The sequence below is a fragment of the Dermacentor silvarum genome, chromosome 10 (assembly GCF_013339745.2).
Source record: "Dermacentor silvarum isolate Dsil-2018 chromosome 10, BIME_Dsil_1.4, whole genome shotgun sequence".
Lineage (NCBI taxonomy): Eukaryota > Metazoa > Arthropoda > Arachnida > Ixodida > Ixodidae > Dermacentor > Dermacentor silvarum.
The window spans coordinates 39,013,789-39,035,611 of record NC_051163.1 but is presented as its reverse complement, the minus strand read 5'-3'; the positions used below and the strand labels follow the sequence as shown (position 1 = coordinate 39,035,611).

Sequence of the window (21,823 nt, the reverse complement as noted above, 5' to 3'; positions counted from 1 at the left end):
CCGTTTCATCTCTGCGTCTTTAATGTAAACAAACATGGCGCGCGGGCAGGTGCGCTTGCGCGTTCGTGCCACCCCGCAAGACACATGCGGCGATCATCGCAAAAAGCTAGTTGGTTTTCGCGCGATCGAAGAATACGCGCGATTGCGGCCTCGTGTCTGTCTGTAGTGGTTAGAGCATCGGGGTGCTGTGGTGGTGGACCGAGGTCCGATCCATCGGGCACGTAAATAATTTTTGTCTAAGTAAGAGATATTAAAGCGAAAGCTTTACTAACCTAGTCGAGCCGAGCTTCGCCGTCGCCACCAATTTGACCTTCATTTGACCGCAGCTGCGCCATAGCCTTGGCAACGCATCACGTGACTCGTCGTGCCGAGTTCCGCCGCCGCCACGTGCGCTAGCCGCCGCCGCCTGCTTGGCGCATGCGCTCTCCGCAGCTGGGTCGCCGCCTGACCACGTGACTCACCGCACGCCTGGCTAAGACGGAGCGCCGCACTCGCCTAGTCAGTGCGAGCTTGGCCATGGATGAGAGCGAGGCCAGGGCCATCTTCACTGAGCGTTTCGCGAGAGCGGGAGGCTCTCGCGAAACGCTCAGGCAAGTGGCGTCTGCCGTGGTTGGCAAGTGGCGTCTGACCACCCCGCGGATATCGCCCGGCGAGCTGCTCCACTGGAGAGGGTCCAGAATGCCAAGCGCGTGAAGCTAGCGTCGGAGACTCAGGAAGAGCGAGCCGTTCGGATCGCAAAACGCTTGGACTTGACGGCTTATAGTTTATATCTGGCTTAACGATGAAGGTATACCTAAGTATAATAACTGCAGCTAGATCAAAGGTTAACCAACTGAAACCAAGAGTTAACCAGGCTAAACCAAGCTTTCGCTTTGCATATCCAGGGTTAGCTGAGCTAAGCCGCAGTCATTTTTTGGCAAAACAACATCAGCACCCAGCAGCCATGGTTAGGAAACTGCGCGAGGCTTCATAAAGGAAGTTTCGCTTCAAAACCTGTAGCTGCGTAAGACTTGCAATTCTAGCTTTTCTGGTTCGTTATTGACGTCGGACGCTTGATCATAATGTCGAGAAGGACTTTTATTGCTAAGAAAACATAATGATAAACAGTACAGCGATTACGTTTCTTGCAGTCCCTTTGCGCAGGTAAGGTTACTTAGCTAATCGTACTGCAAGTTCGAAATTCGAGAAATCGTTTATCAAGCATCTCTTGACAGGTGTGCTTGTAAGAGACAATGAACTTACCTTAAAGTTGTTCGCCTTATCCAGCAAGCAGTTCTTTGTCTGAAAATTAGAATAATTCAAATCAGCTAAACTCTTTTCCCCAGTACTACCTAATGATTCAATCCATTAAGCTTGTTCTTTGGCGAACATACTTTGCGGTCAATTGTTGCTTTTTCACTTTGCGTGGCCATTGATCGAAGAAATAACGTTATGTGACGACGCTGCATGCGTTAGGCAATAATAAAACGTCAGAAAAAATGAAAACAAGAAAGGTGTTGTAATCTAGTGAGAGCATGCTTATTCTCACTCTTCTCACTAAATTACTAAATTATCCTTAAATTAGTTAATAACAAAACTGATGAGATCATCGATTGTGAAAAAGGCTGCCTTGTGGAAGCCGATTTAAATCGTCTTATGGGTTTTCACAAAATGTTTCTTTTTATTTACGCGTAGGCGTAGCTGGCCTATCTATGAAATCAGCGAGATATGTTTGAAGCCGCGAGGGAAGCGAGTGCCGGAGGAGGAAGGCGCCTGGAGGTGGAGGAGAGAATCGCCGCGTTTGCGCCCTTCCCGTTTGTGCTTCGACACCGCGGTGCTCACTGTGGATGTTCGCATCGTCTCCTCTTTGCATGTGTAGCAATTTGCGTTTTCCCTGTCGCACACCAGGTGTCGCACCATCGAGATCAATGTAGCGACTGCGTTCGAGCCCTTCCCGTTTGTGCTTCCACGCCGTGGTGCTCGCTGTGCATGTTCGCGTCGTCCATACGCCTGCGCGTAACCCGAGTTCACAAAGTGAAACGTCACTGTAACTTTTTTTCACCTTGGTCGGCGTTTTCTTTTTTCTCAACATGCCTCTTCCCGACCAGACGGGATTCCGTGAAACCCTGGGTTTCATTTAAAGCTTATATTATGAAAGCGGGCGATCAGTACCTCATCTAGGCTTCGATCATGTTCTAACCTAAGGAGAGGGCTTAGCTGTATGAGGCACTAGATCTCGTTTTTCGCTTGATGTTTCTTATGTTTTCGTGTGGTAACGGTGATATACTGCTTACACGTGGATGTGCCGGTTAAATTAACTGAACGTCAGCGCCTTGTCCCACCTTTCACGTGTATGTCTTGTTTCCTTGTCTTGTTTAGCTACAATGAATTCACATCGACTAGGTCAACGTTCAACACTTCTGCCACCACTTTACCAATCCGCAAAATTTGTTGCATGGTTGACTCAGAGTTACTTGTGTCACGCTCTGTAAATGTGCCCGGAAAGCTTTTCTAGACGTCTCATATATTATGGGGTTTTAGGTTCCAAAAGCACGACCTGATTATTTGGGCCACCTGGTGTTGTTTAATGTGCACCTAAATCTAAGTACATGGGTGTTCTCACATTTCGTCCCCATCGAAATGCGGCCGCTGTGGCCGGAATTGGATCCCGCGAACTCGACCTTAGCAGCCCAGCACCATAGCCAGTAAGCAACCATGGCGGGTTTTTCTAGACTTTGCGTCCACATCCCGCATGTTCTCAGTGGATTGGACTTCTTTGTAGGTTACTCAGACAGTGGCTGAGTTAAATAGAAGAAACAAGAGCTAAATATAGAAAGCCAGTCTCAAGATGTCGTTTAATGATAGTGCTTCCAGCAGGTTAAAAATAACGGTTCCAAGGTCGCAAACGAAATGATAGATCAGCATTACAGATAAGATGTAAGATGTGTGCTTTCTCACAAGTTAGTCATTTCTGACTACGAACACTTCTGTGAGGTTTTAAAAAAATCTGTTTCTCAGCTCGTACTCACCGCAGTAGCCCTTTCCTGAGGGTCCTCGATGCTGATATATTTGCCACCGCACTCCATGAGTGTCTGAATGACACCCTTGGCAAGCTGGACGTAAACGACGCCATTTGAGTATGTCGCTAAATGATCAGCAAATCACTTCACGCAGCAACATAGGAGAGGGTATTGAGTGTATAGAAGCATGTTATCTAGTAGATAGATAGATAGATAGATAGATAGATAGATAGATAGATAGATAGATAGATAGATAGATAGATAGATAGATAGATAGATAGATAGATAGATAGATAGATAGATAGATAGATAGATAGATAGATAGATAGATAGATAGATAGATAGATAGATAGATAGATGAAGACTGAGTGTTCTCTATAGCCTCCTACTCCGCATGGAGAAAATACTTGCTGAAAAGTTTCGAAACAGAGGACTCCTTGCTTGTGCTGCACTTATATAATACTCGCTACAATGCCTCCTGACTGAGAAAAGTCTTTATGGGGCCCACGTGCTCGAAAAGTCTTTATAAGAGACTAGTGAATAGCATTTTCGAAGTGTTTCCGCGTTCCCTATTGCACTAGCAATGTGGTTTACGGCGAAGAATCATTTAAAGCGTGCAGCAGTAAGAAATATCGCGGCTAGTTAGAATGGCTGGCATGGCCACTGGCCGAGGTACCAGTGTACTGACTTGATTGATGATGTCAGGGTTGATGTCCTTCGCGGCTGAGAGACACTCGCTCGCTCTGTCGATCTTGCTCAGAGCCTCCTGGACCTTGGCTTGGTCCTTCTCAAAGTGTCGCACAAAGTCCTTCAGTTCTTCGATGACGGCGTCCACTGCAGCTATATTCGAGGCAGGGAAAGAAGGTGCACAGAGGTAAGGCAAGAAGGTTAACCGGAAAAGTACACTTCGAGAGCGAACGAGAGGGTTTTCTGAATACGCTCACGCAAAATGAAAGGGTGACGTGGTTAAACGCGATTGCAAAAGCCCGTTGAGGCTAAAAGACGTTTTAGCGCCTTGTTTGCCAAGGAACGGCGTGCTGTTTTCTTTTAATGTTGTCTCTAAATAAAGGGTGGTCGTTTGGTTCTCGTATAATATGCAGAACAACAATTGTCTGTATTTTACAACCTTAGAACAGTCGTAAAACCGCTGACAGTGAACGCAACACTTTCAGCCAATAATGTTCAGCAGATGCTAGGCATGCATTGGTTTTGCGTGTGTCTCGCGAAATGTAAAAACGCTGTTTGAGAAATGTGCGGCTTCTTTTAATGCTGTTTTGACCGAAACATTGTTCTCCTCTTCCGCCCACTGGTATTACACGACAACTTGAGTCACTGAGCATACGTACTAACTCGGTATGTGTCGATTCTTGGCCGATCTCACAGAATCGGTATGTACCACTCTGATAAAAGCGACGCCGGATTTTCTGCGACACGGGGTCCTTGACGCTATCGCGTTAAAAACTCCATCAATCAATGAGTCCCTGGGGTTGAGACGCAAAATCGTTCCTTTATATTAGACAGTTTTAGCAGAGCGCCGCCTACGCTCAGATTTCACGCTCTGAGATACTGCTGGGAACTGCGTAGATTTCGCATTTGATAAGCGCGTCTTGCCGAGACGCGACCGACGCGCTATCAACTCGGCTGCAAAACGGCGAAGAGGCCAAGTAGACACGCTGTCACGCCCCGCTCAGTCGGCTTTGTAGCGGAGCGAGGGATGCGATCTTCGTTCCGCTCACGGTATGAGCGTTGTGAGCAAGCGCACTAGCGTTCCCGCTAAGCGGTTGTGTGGAATTTGCTAGCATATGCCGGGTCTGAGCGGAGCGGCCAGCAAGCGCTCAGCTAAAACACACTATTGTCACGTACGAGTTTGTACCGCTGTAGACAAAATGACGTTGGTTGGTTAAGCGGAGGTTGAAGTGTCTCGGAGCTCGGTAGATGGTGTTACCCTGGCCACTGAGCTACAACCTTCTAACTGTATATATTTTAAATACATATATTTTCTCCCCGTAACATTTTGGTGGAGGTGCGGGTTAACCTCACCACAAGCCGGTCCTGGATCTTCGCAGCGGGCGTCGCATCGGTTTCGCTGTTATGACTACTGACACTGCCTCCGCCGCTCAGACTCCAGAGGAAGTGGTACTAACCCAGCTACGTCACCCGGGAATCTTCACTGGCACTGGCAAGGTCGACGTCGAAGACTGACTGACGTCGTATGAGTGCGTCGGTAAGCACAACAAGTGGAATGCCACACTTGCTGGCCAACGTGATCTTTTACTTGGGAGGAACCGTGAAGGCATGGTGCGAGACGCATGAAACCGATATTACAAGCTGGGACTCCTTCAAGGAAAAGCTACGCGATATTTTCGGAAGACCTCTGAGACGTCAAATGGAGGCCAAGCAAGGGCTAGCATCTCGTGCCCAGATACCAATCGAATCGTACGTCGCGTATATTCAAGACGTTCTGGCCCTTTGCCGTAAAGCGGACGCGGACATGCCGGAGGCCGATAGGGTTGGACACATCTTGAAGGACATCGCGGACGATGCGTTCAACCTCCTGTTTTGCAGGAACTGCTTAACGGTTGAGTCCATCATAAAGGAATGCCGGAATTTTGAGCCAGCGAAGAGCAAACACATCGGAGAACGCTTCGACCGACTTCCGAATACGGCTGCCACTTCCTCCTGCAACAACCTTCCGGCATCACATCCGCCTACCACGCCAAGCTTCACACAGGTAATCCGTCGCGAGCTTGATGCTATGGCTCCAAGTTATCACTGTCCCCATACGCACGACATCACCATCTCGCTCATTTAAGCTGTTGTCCGCCAAGAAATTGCAAACATGGACATCTAGCCTGCCATCCGCCCACGTCCCACCCCTACCGCTCCTGTCGTTGCCTCTGCTGCACCTCGCCAGTCGTTCCCGAATCGATATCGGAACCCCTCTGAGTGGCGAACACCGGATGACAGGCCAATTTGCTTTGCTTGCTCCAGGGTCGGTCACATCTCCCGCCACTGCCGTAGTAGCCGCTGGTACTCCTCGCCTCGACCATATGCTGATCGCCGCTTCGACCGAGACTCTCGGTCTCTGTCGCCCCTTTCTGAACCATACCATGCCGACCTTTCCTCTCGGGGAAACACCACTAGCCGCTCGCCCTCGCCGCAACGCCGTCAGTCGCGTTCGCCTACACCTCAACGTCCCTCGTCCCCGTCCTACGCGGGCCGCTTCTCGGGAAACTAAACAATGCAGACCCCGGAGGTGAGGCTTCGTTGACGACTGGACTGCAATGCCTCTGCTGACCCATGCTGCTCGACCAAACCTTGTCGAAATTTTTGTTGATGATGTACCCATTCAAGCCCTCATCGATACTGGCGCGCATGTGTCGGTTATGTGATCAGATCTTCGTAGCCGTCTCCGTAAAGTCCTGACACCTGCCGAGTCGCCTGCCGTCCGAGTAACTATTGGCAGTACAACAGCCGTCATGGCAATGTGCGCCTCCCGTGCTACCATTGCCGGCCGTCCCGTGTTAGTCCTGTTCACTGTACCGGCCCAGTGTCCCCACGGAGTGATTCTTGGAACCGACTTCCTGACTGCTCAATCAGCACTTATTCAGTGTGCTACCGGCACCCTTCGCCTAAAACTGCCCCATTACTTTGTCGACCCGACCGATGACCATAAGTCCCGACTTCGTTCTACTGAATTTGTTCGACTGCAACCTGATGCTGCCACCTACGTCCTCATGTCACCTTCTCCACCAGTTCGAGATAGTCCTTACGTGGTGTCCCCACTTTGCGACGTCCTCCTGGCATGTCAAATAGCAATACCAAGCTCAATTGTAACTCTTGTCAACAAGCGAGCGTGGCTTCCCCTTCTGAACTTTGGTTCGTGTCTGCAAGTGCTTCCTGAGGGTGTATCTCTCGCTGTGCTGTCCCCCTTGGAAGACTGTGGAGTAGCTGCTCTTACGCCCGAACCACGGTTCGACACTGCTGCAGCTTCCGACCCTCCTACTTCACGCAATGACAAGTTTACGCCAATGATAGCTACTGACCTACGACCTGCTTACGCCGATGCCCTTCGCCGCATTCTGATGTCCTATGAACACATCTTTGATTTTGGAAATCGCCCGCTAGGTCGCACCCGTGTCGTCACCCATCCCATCCTCAGTGGTGACGCTCCTCCTATACATCGGAGGCTCTACCGTGTGTCAGCGGCTGAACGCCAGGTCATCCAAACGGAGGTGGACAAAATGCTCTCCAAAGATATTATCGAGCCTTCCTGCAGTCCGTGGGCTTCACCTGTCGTTTTGGTTAAAAAAAGGACAATACCTAGAGATTTTGTATCGATTACCGTCACCTCAATAAGATTACCAAAAAGGACGTGTATCCCAGTAGCGCACACAGGATCTGTATCCCAGTAGCGCACCCAGGATCTCTGGATGCGCTACTGGGATACACGTCCTCCAATTCATTTATTTAACTAGTTAAACTAGTTCAATTTTTGTAGTGTGGTTGGGGGGGGGGGAGCAATCACTTTTCATTTTTGCTTTAGCCAGCGGAATGCAAGAGCAAATGAAATGCTTAATAATTATAATAATATAATGACACCAAGGATGATGACAAAGTTTATCACTGTCTTGTATTTATTCATTCACTCTTAAATTACTTTGAGTAAAACGCTGAATAGAGTGTTTTTATTAATCAGAAATATTCGACCTCAAGCCACTTCCTGAATTGTAATGACAATGTGAACAGAGCACGGAAGGAACACGTTGGACTGGTGAGGCTGGACGCGTGAGGGGGGGGGGGGGGGGGGGTTACATGCAACACCCGAACCATTTTTCCGCGTCGACCAGGACCTCCTTGGCCCATTTCCAACCTCATCCTCGGGCAACAAGTGGGTGGCCATTGCGACGGACTATACCACGCGTTATGCCATAACGCGGTCCCTCCCTACGAGCTGCGCAACTGATGTGGCTGATTTTCTCCTCCATAAAGTGATCCTACATCATGGTGCCCCACGTCAGCTACTCACTGATAGAGGCCGCTGTTTTCTTTCTAAGGTTGTCGACAATCTTCTTCGCTCTTGCTCAACGTCCCACAAGTTCACGACGGCTTACCACCCACGGACAAACGGACTTCCCGAGCGTCTCAACCGTACGCTCACGGACATGCTCTCCATGTACGTGTCTGATGATCACCGGGATTGGGACTGCACCTTATCTTTCGTGACGTTTGCATACAATTTGTCGTGTCACGATATTACTGGTTATTCCCCGTTCTATCTACTATATGGCCGTGACCCACTCCTGCCTCTTGACTCGCTGCTCCCTTCTGAGGCCAACACTACCATGTTCTATGCTCACGACGCCGTTGTTCGCGCGGCCACAGCACGTCGTATTGCCCGTGACCATCTTCTGGCATCTCAGACTATCCAGAAGCACTGTTACGACAGTCGTCGTCGGGATGCTCATTTCAGCCCTGGGTCCCATGTCCTGCTTTGGTTACCCTCCCGTCACGTCAGACTTTGCGAAAAACTGCTGCCGCGATACGACGGACCATACCGAGTTCGTCGCCAAATCACCAGCCTCACATATGAGATATCTAATGTGACTTTGAAGTCTTCTACCCCCCCCCCCCCCCCACACACACACACACACACACAAACTGATAACTTGCATGTTTCGCGACTAAAGCTCTATAACTCGCACACTGGTTCGACACCCTAAGAAGCATCGAGACGATGCTTCTGCCGCCGGGGGTTAATGTCACGTACGATTTTCTACCGCTGTGGACAAACTGACGTTGGTTGGTGAAGAGGAGGTTGAAGTGTCTCGGAGCTCGGTAGATGGTGTTACCCTGGCCACTGAGCTACAACGTTCTAACTGTAAATAAGCCCGTAACAATATTTCGGTTCAGGATAGACTTGAACATTTGTAGGAACCTTGTCGTAGCCATTCGAGATTACAGCTATATTTTATATTTTTCGCTTCACTTTTTGTTGTATTTTCACTTGCACGAATATCTCGACGGCGCAATGCAGAGTGCACGTGATAAGTTGCAAAATAGAACGAAATATGCGCGATGTTGTACCTAACCGTAATATCCGTAAACGAGCAATGCTGTACTCACCATTCGCGTTCACCGCGGCAGAGGTGAAGCAGAGTATCAGAAAGACAGCCACAACTTGGTGCTTCATGATCTTTTCGGCGAAGGAGAGTGTTATCTGCAGAACAACGCAAGAGCCCACTGCGCAGCTTCGCTAGCAGCGACTATGGATGTTGAGGAGCTACAATGGTGTGCGTTCCGCGAAGCGAACTCTTCCAGCGAGTTAACGCACTAGTGCGGGATTTTGCTTCCACCTGCGTGGTCTGGTGTGTGTTACCACTTCTACTTATATGACGCATCTGCAAAGCCGCTGATTCACGTGCGTTCGCTCAAAAAAAAAAAAAAAAAATCAAGCGCGAAGATCTGGAAGGCTCGCTCTCAATACCATAAAGATTGTTCTGTCACAAGACTGAGTTCTCGGTTTCATCATTTCCTCTATTTTTTGTTTTTAGGATTTCCTTCTGTGAAGCAGTTGCTCTTCTCTTACATAAGCTGCCGACAGGGCGACTGAATAAATTGGTGCATGGGCGGAGACGAACGACAGCTGCATAACAGAGCTATATGGCTTAGCAAAGGCGGAGGCTAGCTGACTCGCATAGGATGTACGATTCCCGAAGGAGCTCGTGAATTAGAAAGCGAATGATTTATAGATGACAGGAGGAAATGGCTTTCCACCTTCCGAGCAGAGACCACATTAACTTTAAGAAGACGCGCCAGTTTTATCCGTAAACTGATTTATTACAGTTGGCGTTGCAACGGTCACGTCAGAACCAGTGTCATTATGTTTGCTTGCGCGCGCAGCTTTTGAAAGGTATGTAGGAGGGAGGGAGGAAGGGTGATATGCGCATGGACGCAGCTGCACGCGCGTTTGTGACGGCTTGGGTGTTGCTGCGTGCTTGCATCTGAGTGCACGCATGTTTTGTGGGTGCATCTCATGTGTGTCGGTGTGCGTGTGTGCGTGCGTGTCGATGCGTATTTGCATGCGTACAATTTTTGCGTGCATGAGTGTGAACGAACAGGGGTGATCGTGTGTGAGCATACATGCGTGCGTGCAATTGTGTACCTGTCTGTGTACTTGTGTGGGCGTGTGAATGGAGGGAGGGGGAGGTCGGGTCTGAGTGGGTGTGTTTCGTGCGTACGTGCCAATGTGCACCGTAAAGAACCTAGCTCGCGGGGACAGAGGCCAGGCAACTGATCACAATGGCAACATCCTAAAAGGCTGGGTGCCGTGAGGTCGACATCATATGCGTTCTTTTTCCGTGTCAGCTACGCTTCCAAGAGCCTTCAAATGAGAAACATTTGTTCGTGTAGTTCACCCCCTCCCTGCTGGTGCTCATGAACCTGCGCGTACATACAGAGTGAACGACACTGGCTCCGACATTGCCGTTCCCACGCCAGCTCCAATAAATGGCTTTACGGTTCAAGTTTGGCACGTCTTCATCAAGGCAATGTGCCTTCTGCCCGAAGGGTGCAAAACGATTAGCTCCTGTCGTGTGACTGCACCGGTCATCCTTAACTTAAACAACGCTTTAACACAGCACACATGTTACGACGAAGTGACGTAAATGCATAAGTTGATAGAAGGAAGTTCCCACTCGGAAATGTAGGTTGGAACTTAAAACTCGGCCGGTACTTCGAAATACAGTTTCTTAAAAACTGTGCCAATTCAGTTGCACCTAAATCTAAGTACATGGGTGTTTTCGCATTTCGCCCCCATAGAAATGCGGCCGCCGTGGCCGGGATTCGATCCCGCGACCTCGTGCTCAGCAGCCCGACACCACACCCACTGAGCAACCACGGCGGGTGAAATGTAGTTAGGAACTTGATGAAACTCGGCCGGTATTTCGAAATACAGTTTCTTAAAAACTGCGCCAATTCAGTTACGTTGGTGCATTGCCGTGAAGTTTCGCCGAATGCTGACGGGGCAATGTCCAAGATTTCTGGGTATGGGAGCACCCGGAGCAAACTTGTTTTCTGTTACGGGTTCCGTGCTCCAGCTCCGGCGCTTTCACCTCCCAGCTGGGAGTGCGACCAAAATCGCGAGGAATTCTGAAGGTGAACTTTCGACTCCAGCACGCTTTCTTAAGCGGCTTTCATAGCGCACCATTCTCGCAACGCCGTGGGAGCCAGTCAAATGTGGCATAATTTTCTCGTGTCACACGTAGGCTAAGTACGGTAATCTGCATTCATAGCACGGAATGAATAAACTCGTGCTTTGCAAGCGAAGCTGTTAGCCTCTAGTGTGTGTTTAATATGAATAATAAATTTTTAATAAATTATGTTTAATAAATTGGTGATTCTTTCTATTATTTATTTATTATTATGTATTATAAGCACCTTTTCATCATTTCATTAATTGTTTGCTATTGCCCCAACGCGCGCGCGCGTCCAAAACGCATCAGGCAGGCGAAGTCCCAATTTGACCTGCCGAGGATGCGAGCTATATCTGGATATCATTTTCGCTAGTGAAACTACCCGAGCGCGCGGCTGTAGGACTGGTAGAAATGCTGGAAGAGGGGTTTGTCTTTGTGTTTCCTCGTAACATAATAATGTTTTCTCGTACGTTCAAATTACATTCCGACGCCGCCATGTCTGCAGGTTGTGGTTAAGTCGTACTTTACTGTTTTTCTGACGGATCTCAGTGGGAGAAATTGAATTTTTGTTCACCAAAACCTTGCACCTTGTGTAGGTCCTGCGTGGTTGGGCTGGTTCGGGATGATTTTCTCCGCCACCGACGCCGACATCGCACACCGGCGCCGGATTTTCTGTGACACGGGGCCCTTAACGTTATCGCGTTAAGAACTTCAAGTTTCTGTGTATCATGCTATTCCTGAAAGCCAATATACCAGCGCATTTAAGTCACCTACGCCTTGCTTATAGTCTATTCGCGCACAACTATTTAGAAAATGTAGTACGACCGTTCATACCACACTTTAAAGCATTAGCATGGTGACCAACAGATGCACTTTTCTATATTTTCCTACCCAAATGTAAGGAGGCGTTGTGCAACTCCCGGTGGCTGTTGCCAGCCCGCTCCATCCCTTTTTTCCATACTGTTCATTGTATATGTATGTCTTCATATCAAATATTCGCATAGTAATCTGTGCGGGGTCGGCTAGCAATGAAATGAAATGAAATGTTTATTTCTCTCACCGTTAAAGTAGCCAGCAATATGGGACGCAGGGCAAATAGCTATCAGGTTTGATGCAGCTTGAAGACGCCCGACGCCCGTTGATCACATGACAGTATCTTCACAATAACCGAGAATTTGACCTAGCTTCGTATAGACTCAATGGCTAATGGGTTGAACAGAACCGGGCCGTGCCGGATCGGGTCGGGCCGGGCAGGAATCGTTCGGGTCTGCGCTAGGTCCGGGCCAGGTTTATTATCTCTGGGCCGGGCCCGGGCGTGCCAACGCATGGTACTTTTGGGCTCGGGCCGGCCCGGGGCCTGAAAAACCGGCCCGTGCAGATCTATCAGTGACATTCCTTATTCTACCACTCTTAATCACTTCAAACTTCTTTCTGATAACCTCTCTTTTGATTTGGATGTAGGCTAAATGTGTTTCAAAGTGTGTTTTACGTGGACAAAGCATCATGCGCAAAAAGGGAACACTTCAATTTATTGTCTTTTTCTGAGAAGTTTATTTTGTTCGACACGTGGAAAAGGTTCCTCGAGGCGCTCCGGTCTACTACGGTCTCCTGCAGTTCTTCAGCTCTGCTCACTTTCGGTTCCGACTAAACTAATCTTCAGCTACCTTTTGGATGCAAGCCTGGAAAACAAAAGGAGATGTGCAAAGTAGATATTCATGAGAGATATGCATGAGATATGCATGATATGCAAAGGAGATATGCATGAGTATGTCGTAGCCTGACGGCATGCACACTAAATGGAGCAGTGCGTTTCGAATGAACGAATTCGTTACTAAAATGCCTCTTAACATTCCTTAGGGTTCCTACCGACTTCCTGCTAACTTTATCAGCGTCCTATCTTAATTTGCCAACCCCCCTCCCCAAATCCCCGATCTAGTAACATTTCCCATACATTATCAGAAAGTCTCCTACTTTCTCAAAGCACTGCTTTCCAAAATACTATTCCTACACACATCGAAAAAACTTAATTTTTTTGTGTCCCGAAATTAACATCTATCTGAATGGCTGGCGTTGTTCTTTCATTTACTTTCGTTGCAGCTAGAAATAGCTTTCGTCACCACTAAACATTTGGTGCGCCATTATTATTTTCTGCTTGGGTTTTGACAATCAGGCCATCTTCTTCCGGGCGCATGTCTCTGGGGTGGGAAGCGCACTACTGGGAAGAGCGAAATACAGGAAGAAACGTTCAATAATTATAAACTGCTCATCTTCGTTAGCATAATGAAGCACACCAATTGTAATGCTTGGGCTTTGAAAGTGCTGACGTGATGATTCAGGCAGGTCACTCACCAAAGCATCGTTGAACATCTTGCTGTCTTCTGGAGTCATTCCACTGGATTCCTGCGTTGAGAATCAGCTGAAATGCGGTTAAACTGCAATTCTTCGGTTCAGGAATTCAAAACTGCAATTCTTCTGTTCAGGCATTCAGCGTCAATGCACTCTCCTCGGCTGGAACGAACACGGAGCCTGTTTCTTACGCAGTAAGAACTCTCTAAGCTGAATGGCTTATCTCTCTCGCTGTCGTTTTATTGTTTAAACAAACCATGCACTTTGTAGTCACTAGATTTACTACCTACTAATTGAATTAGGAGAGATTCTCAGATAATAATGTTATTGCTACAGAAAGTGACGTGCCAAGCTTTTATCACATTCTTGGTCTTCACCTAAAGCAGCTTCCTATGGTATTCTTCTAAACTGCTGTTTCTTTGTCGGACGCTTTCGGTCATTAATATGCTAATCCCGTCCTATTGAAGGCCTTCATGCTTCAAACTAATTCTCTTGTTTTCTAATATTTTTCTGGTTTCTTCTTACAGAATCCCCGAGGCTTCTGTATTACGTTCACGGAATTTTATAAAAGAGATCGGAAAATCAATAGAACTTCCATCCCGTATCTCACGACAATGCCCGTGCCCTGCTTTGTTAGCTCTTCAACGGCATATAGTACGTTTCTTGTGCAGTGCATGCATTGATCCAGCCGTCACGCGTAATTAAATCGAATATACTTGGCTGATCACAAGCTCCTTTCGACGCTCTTCAAGGGCGTGCGTGCATGCTTGATGCGCTCGTGACGACGTTGCCAAACAGGCTTCACCACATTGCATTCCTTTGTGGGGAGAAGCCAACTTCACCGGCTTCTACTGCTTTACGCGCGATGGCCTGTTCACCGAAATCATTTCCATGTAAACGTGACCTAACGCGTTAGAGTGTCAACTGTTCGCGCCGTCGTAAGCGAATGCATATAAGGACGCGCAAGCCGCCATGAGACCTTCGCAGACGTCGACACGCGTGTTCCAAGTTGGACGTTCTGTAAGGTCTTTCCGGCTGCAAGATAGCTTATGCTAACGCAGATCAAACGCGCATCTTTGAATCTATAGAAGCTTTCGCGAATCGGTTAACGAATCGCTATGCATTTGGTCATCTCATCCCAGCGGCTGTGGCGTAAACAAACATGGCGCGCGGGCAGGTGCGCATGCGCATCCGTGCCATCCCACGAGACACACGTGATGATCATCACGAAAAACTTATTGATATTCGCACGATAGAAGAATACGCGCGATTGCGGCCTAGTGTCTGTAGTGGTTAAAGCATCGGGGTGCTGTGCTCGTGGACCGAGGCCCGATCCATCGGACACCTAAATAATTTTTGTCTAACTATGAGGTATTAAAGCGAAAGCTTTACTAACCTTGTCGAGCCGAGCTTCGCCCCCGCCAGCAATTTGAGCTTCATTTGACCACAGCTGCGCCATAGCCTTGGCAACGCATCACGAAACCCGTCGCGCCGAGTTCCGCCGCCGCCGCGTGCGCTAGCCGCCGCCGCCAGCTTGGCGCATGCGCTCTCCGCAGCTGGGTCGCCGCCTGACCACGTGACTCGCCGAGCGCCTGGCTAAGTGGAGCGCCGCGCTCGCCTAGTCAGTGCGAGCTTGGCCATGGATGAGAACGAGGCCGGGCCGTCTTCTCTGAGCGTTTCGCAGGAGCGGGAGGCTTTGAGCCGTCCTCGGCAAGCGGCGTATGACCACCCCGCAGATATCGCCCGGCGAGCTGCTTCACTGGACAGGGTCCAGAATGCCAAGCGCATGAAGCTAGAGTCGGAGACTGAGGAAGAGCGAGCCGTTCGGATCGGAAAACGCTTGGACTTGTCGGCTTATAATTTATACCTGGCTTTACGATGAATATATTATACCTATGTATAATAATTACAGCTAAATAAAAGATTAACCAAGTGAAACCAAGACCTAACCAGGCTACACCAAGCTTTCGCTTTGCATATCCAGGGTTAGCTGAGCTAAGCCGCAGCCATTTTTGGCAAAACAACATCAGCACTCAGCAGCCACGGTTAGGAAACTGCGCGAGGCTTCATAAAGAAAGTTTCGCTTCACAACCTGTAGCTGCGTAAGACTTGGAATTGTAGCTTTCCGTTAAACAGAACGAGCCCACTGGTCCGTTAGTGACGTCGGCCGCTTGATCATAATGTCGAGACCGACTTCTATTGTAAAGAAAACATAACAATAAACAGCATAGTGGCTACGCTTCTTGTAGTCTCTTTGCGCAGGTATAAGGTTAGTGAGCTAATCATATTGCAAGTTCGAAATTCGCGAATTCGTTTATCAAGCATCTCGGTGACAGGTGTGCTCGTAAGAGAAAATGAACTTATTCTTGGCTTAAGCGCGAAAGAAACATGGACGGTGGAAGAAGACATAAAAGTGATTGCAAGAACCGTAGCATAGAAACATCACATGGTCTAAAGGATAACAGTGAACAGATAAAACAAGTCAGAAAATAGTGAAGCCGGAAAATTCAAACAAGAAAAAGCACTACTTCGCACTGCCGCACGGGCTGAAGCCAATATTGAAATCCACCTTCTGACAATAATATGGATGGCTGGCTAACACAAGTTTCTCCTAGTCTTTTTATGTTAAATGCCTCAATTATTTCGCCTGTAGTTTGACATTTGTGTCTAGAATGGACTTTTGTGTCCTCAAACAATGGCGCACAACCGTACGTAAAACAGTGCGAGGCTAGATGAGAAGCAGTGGGACCATGTAATTTGCTACGGTTTTTGCAACCACTTATATATCTTGTTCTTTCCAGTAAACGTTTAGTTGTGAGTTAGCGCTTGTCCTGTCTTCTTCCACCATCCATGTTTCTTTCGCGCTTAAACCAAGAATATGTTACCGTACCAACTCGCCCAACTATTCATTCTTTTACGAAATGAACTTACCTCAAATTTGTTCGCCTTCTCCAGCAAGCAGTTCTTTATCTGAAAAATTGAGTAATTCAAATCAGCTAGACCCTTTTTTCCCCTGTACTACCTAATGCTTCAATCCATAGGGTTGTTCTTTGGCGAACATACTGTGTGGTCAATTGGTGCGTTATCACTTTGCGTGGCCATTGATCGAAGAAATAACGTTATTTGACGACGCTGCATGCGTTAGGCATTAATTAAACATCCGAAAAGAAATGAAAACAGGGCAAGTTTTGTGATCTAGTGAGAGCGTGCTTATTCTCACTATTCTCACTAGATTACTCAGCTATCCCAAAATTAGATAATCAAGAAATTGATGGTGTCATCGATTGTAAACAAGGCTCCCACGCCGTTTTTTTTTTTAAGGTTTTCACAAGATGTTTTTTTTCTTTTTTTTACGCGCAAGCGTAGCTGGCCCATCTGTGAAATCGGCGACATCATGTTGAAGGCGCGAGGGAAGGGAGTGCCGGAGGAGGAAGGCACCTGCAGTTGGAGAAGAGAATCGCCACGTTCGCGCCCTGTCCGTTTGTGCTTCGACGCCGTGGTGCTCGCTGTGCATGTTCGCGGCGTCCATGCGCATGCGCGTAAGCTGCGTTCACGAAGTGAAACGTCACTGTAATTTTTTTTCTTGGTCGGTTCTTTGTAAAGTTTTGTCTGTCTGTCTGTCTGTCTGTCTGTCTGTCTGTCTGTCTGTCTGTCTGTCTGTCTGTCTGTCTGTCTGTCTGTCTGTCTGTCTGTCTGTCTGTCTGTCTGTCTGTCTGTCTGTCTGTCTGTCTGTCTGTCTATCTGTCTGTCTGTCTGTCTGTCTGTCTGTCTCTCTGTCTGTCTGTCTGTCTGTCTGTCTGTCTGTCTGTCTGTCTGTCTGTCTTGTCTTGTCTTGTCTTGTCTTGTCTGTCTGTCTGTCTGTCTGTCTGTCTGTCTGTCTGTCTGTCTGTCTGTCTGTCTGTCTGTCTGTCTGTCTGTCTGTCTGTCTGTCTGTCTGTCTTGTCTTGTCTTGTCTTGTCTGTCTTGTCTGTCTTGTCTGTCTGTCTGTCTGTCTGTCTGTCTGTCTGTCTGTCTGTCTGTCTGTCTGTCTGTCTGTCTGTCTGTCTGTCTGTCTGTCTGTCTGTCTGTCTGTCTGTCTGTCTGTCTGTCTTGTCTTGTCTTGTCTGTCTGTCTGTCTGTCTGTCTGTCTGTCTGTCTTTGTCGGTGTTCTTTTTTTCAACATGCCTCTTCCCGATCAGACGGGATTCCATCAAACCCTGGATTCCATTTATAGGTTCTCATGTTATCAAAGTGGGCGATGGGTGCGTCATCTAGGCTTGGATCATGTTCTAACCTAAGGAGGTGGCTCAGATGGATAAGACGCGAGTTTTCGTTTTTCGCTTGATGTTTCGATTGTTTTTGTGTGATAACGGCGACATCCTGCTTATATGTGCATCTGCCAGTTAAATTACCCGAACGTCAGCGCCTTTTCTTGCCCCATCTCTCCCGTGTATGTCTTGGTTGCTTGCCTTGTTTACCTACAATTAATTCATATCGAGCAGATCAAATTTCAACACTTCGGCCACCACTTTATCAATCCGAAAAATTAGTTATATGGTCGACTCAAAGTTACTGGTGTCACGTTCAGTAAATGTTACCGGTAAGCTTTTCTAGACTTCTTATATATTATGGGGATTTACTTGAAAAACCACAATATGATTATGAGCACGCCGTAGCGGTGGACCCCAGAATAATTTAGACCACCTGGGGTTCTTTAATGTGCGCCTAAATCTGAGTACACGGGTGTTTTCGCATTTCGTCCCCATCGAACTGCGGCCGCCGCAGCCCGACTTAAATCCCGCGAACTCAAGCTTAGCAGCCCAACACCATAGCCAGTAAGCAACCACGGCGGATTTTTCGAGACTTCGTGTCCACACCCCGCACGTTCTCAGTGGATTGGAGTTCTTTGTACGTTACTCAGACAGTGGCTGAGTTAAATAGAAGAAACAAGAGCTTAATATAGAAAGCCAGCTCAACATCTGGTTTAATGATAGTTCTTACAGCAGGTTAGAAATGACGGTTCCAAGGGCGCAAACTAAATAATAGATCAGCATTACAAATAAGATGTAAGATGTGTACTTTCTCACAAGTTAGTCGTTTCTGACGACGAACACTTCTGTGAGGTTAAAAAAAATCTGTTTCTCAACTCGTACTCACCACAGTTTTCCTTTCCTGAGGGTCCTCGCTGCTGATATGTTTGCCACCGCACTCCATGAGTGTCTGAATGACGCCGTTGGCAACCTGGACGTAAACGACGCCAATGATCAGGAAATCACTTCAGGCAGCAACATAGGAGTGGGTAGTGAGTGCATAGACACATGTTATCTAGTAGATAGATAGATAGATAGATAGATAGATGGATAGATAGATAGATAGATAGATAGATAGATAGATAGATAGATAGATAGATAGATAGATAGATAGATAGATAGATAGATAGATAGATAGATAGATAGATAGATAGATAGATAGATAGATAGATAGATAGATAGATAGATAGATGAAGACTGAGCTTACTCTATAGCTTCCTACTCCACATGGAGAAACTACTTGCTGAAATTTTTCGAAACAGGGGACTCATTGCTTGTGCTTAACTCATGTAATACTCGCTACAATGCGCCCTGATTGAGGAAAGCCTTTATGGGGCCCGCATGCATGTGAAGTCTTTATAGGAGACTAGTGAATAGCATTTTTTGAAGTGTGTCCAAGTTCGCCATTGCGCTAGCCACATGGTTCACGGCGAAGGCTCAGCTAAAGCGTGTAGCAGTAAAAAAACATCACGGCTAGTTAGAATTGTTGGCATGGCCACCGGCCGAGGTACCAGTGTACTGACTCGATTGATGATGTCAGGGTTGATGTCTTTAGCGGCTGAGAGACACTCTCTCGCTCTGTCGATCTTGCTCAGCGTCTCCTGGGCCTTGTCCTGGTCCTTTTCAAAGTGTCGCACAAAGTCCTTCAGTTGCTCGATGACCGCGTCCACTGCAGCTGCATTCGAGACAGGGAAAGAAGATGCACAGAGGAAGGCAAGAAGGTTAACCGGAAAAGTACACTTCGAGAGGGAGCGAGAGGGTTTTCTGAATACGCACACGCAGAACGAAAGGGCGACGTGGTCAAACACGATTGCACAAGCCCGTTGAGGCTAAAAGACGTTTTAGCGCCTTGACTGCCAAAGAACGGCGTGTTATGTTTTTTTTTTTTAATTTTGTCTCTAAATAAAGGGCGGTCGTTTGGTTCTCGTAATGTGTAGAAGAACGATTGTCTGTATTTTCCAAACTTAGAACCGCCGCCCAACTGGTGGTCGTGCAACCGCTGACAGTGAACGCAACACTTTCAGTCAATTATGTTCGGCAGATGCTAGGCATTCATTGATTTTGCGTGTGACTTGCGAAATGTAAAAACGCTGTTTGAAAAATGCGCGGCTTCTTTTAATGCTGTTTTGATGTCCTCCTCTGCCGCCTACTGGTATTACACGGCACGACAATAACCGGGTATGTCTCGATTCTTGGCCGATCTCACAGAATCGGTATGTGCCACTCTGATACAAGAGGTATGGAACCCTCACATGTATTTGAATACCTCTCGGGCACTTTTATGTGCATAAACCTCTCATCAGAATTATTCACTCGACAAGCAATATGCATCGCCTACAGCTACTGGTGGCGAGGCTTTCTTTGCTCGTATGATCCGCTACTATCTCGCTAACACAACAAAACTTGATGTCACATAGTTCAAATATTGCGTTGGATCTTTGTGTTTCTTTTCCCCTTTCTTTTTTTTGCCAGCAAAGCTGTTTAAGGCAGCCGGAATTTGTGGTGCCCACCAAGAAGTTATCATCAGCAGCAATGAAGAAAGAAGCAAAAGAAAATAAACTTTAATGCCGAGGCGGGATGCGAACCCGCGGGCCCACAGTTACAATGCGAGCTTCATAACCGCTATACAACCACGCTTGCAGGACATGCATTTATGTTTTGTTGTTGTCGTTGTTGTTGTTGCCTCAAAACATGGCTCGTACCGACAGTGGGGATTCGCCACATTAGATTATTTGAAATGTGCGTCAAACAAAATACCAAATGTGGGTAAAGGCAAGCATTTAACGCAAAGCAATAGTCAACTCAATGCCAAGAGAAATTTTGAGAGGGCATATTCATAAATTAAAGACAAAATTAAAGTGAAGTGCAAACCATATGATTGCGTTCGAGCGTCGCCGTCTTCGTCCACAGCTGGAGCGTTCGCACGCAGTCGTGCTCTGTGAGGAGAAGAGGTTTTGCGCGCTATGCTCGGGAGAGAGATAAAGAAAATGAGAGCGAGAGAGAGAGAGAGACGCATTCACGGAGCGGGTCTGCTGGAACGCGTTGTCGACATTGCAACGTGGTGGAACGCGGTGTTGGCATTGCAACGCGGTGTCGGTGTTGCAAGCTGCGCTATGCAACGCGCAGTGACGGCTGTAAGTCCGAGACGCGCGAAAAGAAATTATCATCGTCATGAGTAATAAGATGAAAAGTTCGCGCACACTTCCGGAAAATGCTGGGCTACGATCGCCCAGCTTCGCTGTTTCAAGCGTAGCGCGACCGATTGCAAGGTTAAGTTCTTTTTTTTTTTCTTTGCCGTGGCTTGTACGCCGTACATGCTCATGTATGTAAACTCATAGTCGGTGACAAAGGAAGAATAAAAAAGCATGCTCCACCTACAAAAATGCAGTGCTCCAGCCCTTAAAATCTTAAGAGAACCTAGCCAGCTGGGGTCCACTCACAATAATATGCGAATTACACGCAACGAATTTTTATTGCTCATTTCCTGCTTTTTATTGCCTTTTTCAAGCTAACATACCTAACATCAAGCGGCATTGGGTATATAAAACAGGTGTTTTCTTTTTGTGCAGATATCTCGTTATCTCATTGGTTTCAGGATAAATCTTGAATGTCAAGGGCAAATTTATGGGCGATCCTAATATCCGTGCTAGCCATAGTTATTTTCTTAGCTTGAAACAACGAGCTTTATTGTCTAATTACCCAGCCTTTACATTACACGAGCAATGTCACTAAGCTGCGCGTGGCCTCCAGCTGGTTCGGCCCTCTTTCAGACGGGAAGCGCAGGTGTACAGCGTTCTTGTGGGTCGAGCATATCTGTAGTTCTTCAGTTGTCACCGACTATAGTACGAGGAGCAATTGCGACTTCAATGCTGACCTTACTTTCATGCTGCCACGAAGCACGCTGCTTGCTCATTTCTAACTCTACTTAGAGTTTCGTAAGACTTTGGATATGCCTTGTTCCCATCTGCTTAAAAATTAACTTTGACAAGTAGCA

The 21,823-nt window shown here is 47.5% G+C and overlaps 1 protein-coding gene across 7 annotated transcripts in view; it reads right to left on the bottom strand.

Moving 5' to 3' along the window:
• LOC119466233 (uncharacterized) overlaps positions 1-21,823 on the bottom strand; it is a 68,441-nt gene that overhangs the window by 22,339 nt on the left and 24,279 nt on the right. For 2 of the 7 annotated variants that reach the window (XM_049657584.1, XM_049657586.1), the window contains exons 2-4: positions 3,688-3,839; positions 3,009-3,092; positions 1,243-1,281 (exon numbers count right to left, since the gene is read on the bottom strand). The exons of 1 other annotated variant lie outside the window; for it this stretch is intronic. In XM_049657584.1, coding sequence (XP_049513541.1) covers positions 1,243-1,281; positions 3,009-3,092; positions 3,688-3,839 — 275 coding nt within the window. Of the gene's footprint in view, positions 1-1,242; positions 1,282-3,008; positions 3,093-3,687; positions 3,840-9,125; positions 9,395-12,714; positions 12,874-13,543; positions 13,595-16,471; positions 16,511-18,676; positions 18,761-19,352; positions 19,505-21,823 lie in introns of those variants that run through there. 4 more of the 7 variants (XM_049657582.1, XM_049657585.1, XM_049657587.1 and 1 more) reach the window with 4 other exon arrangements.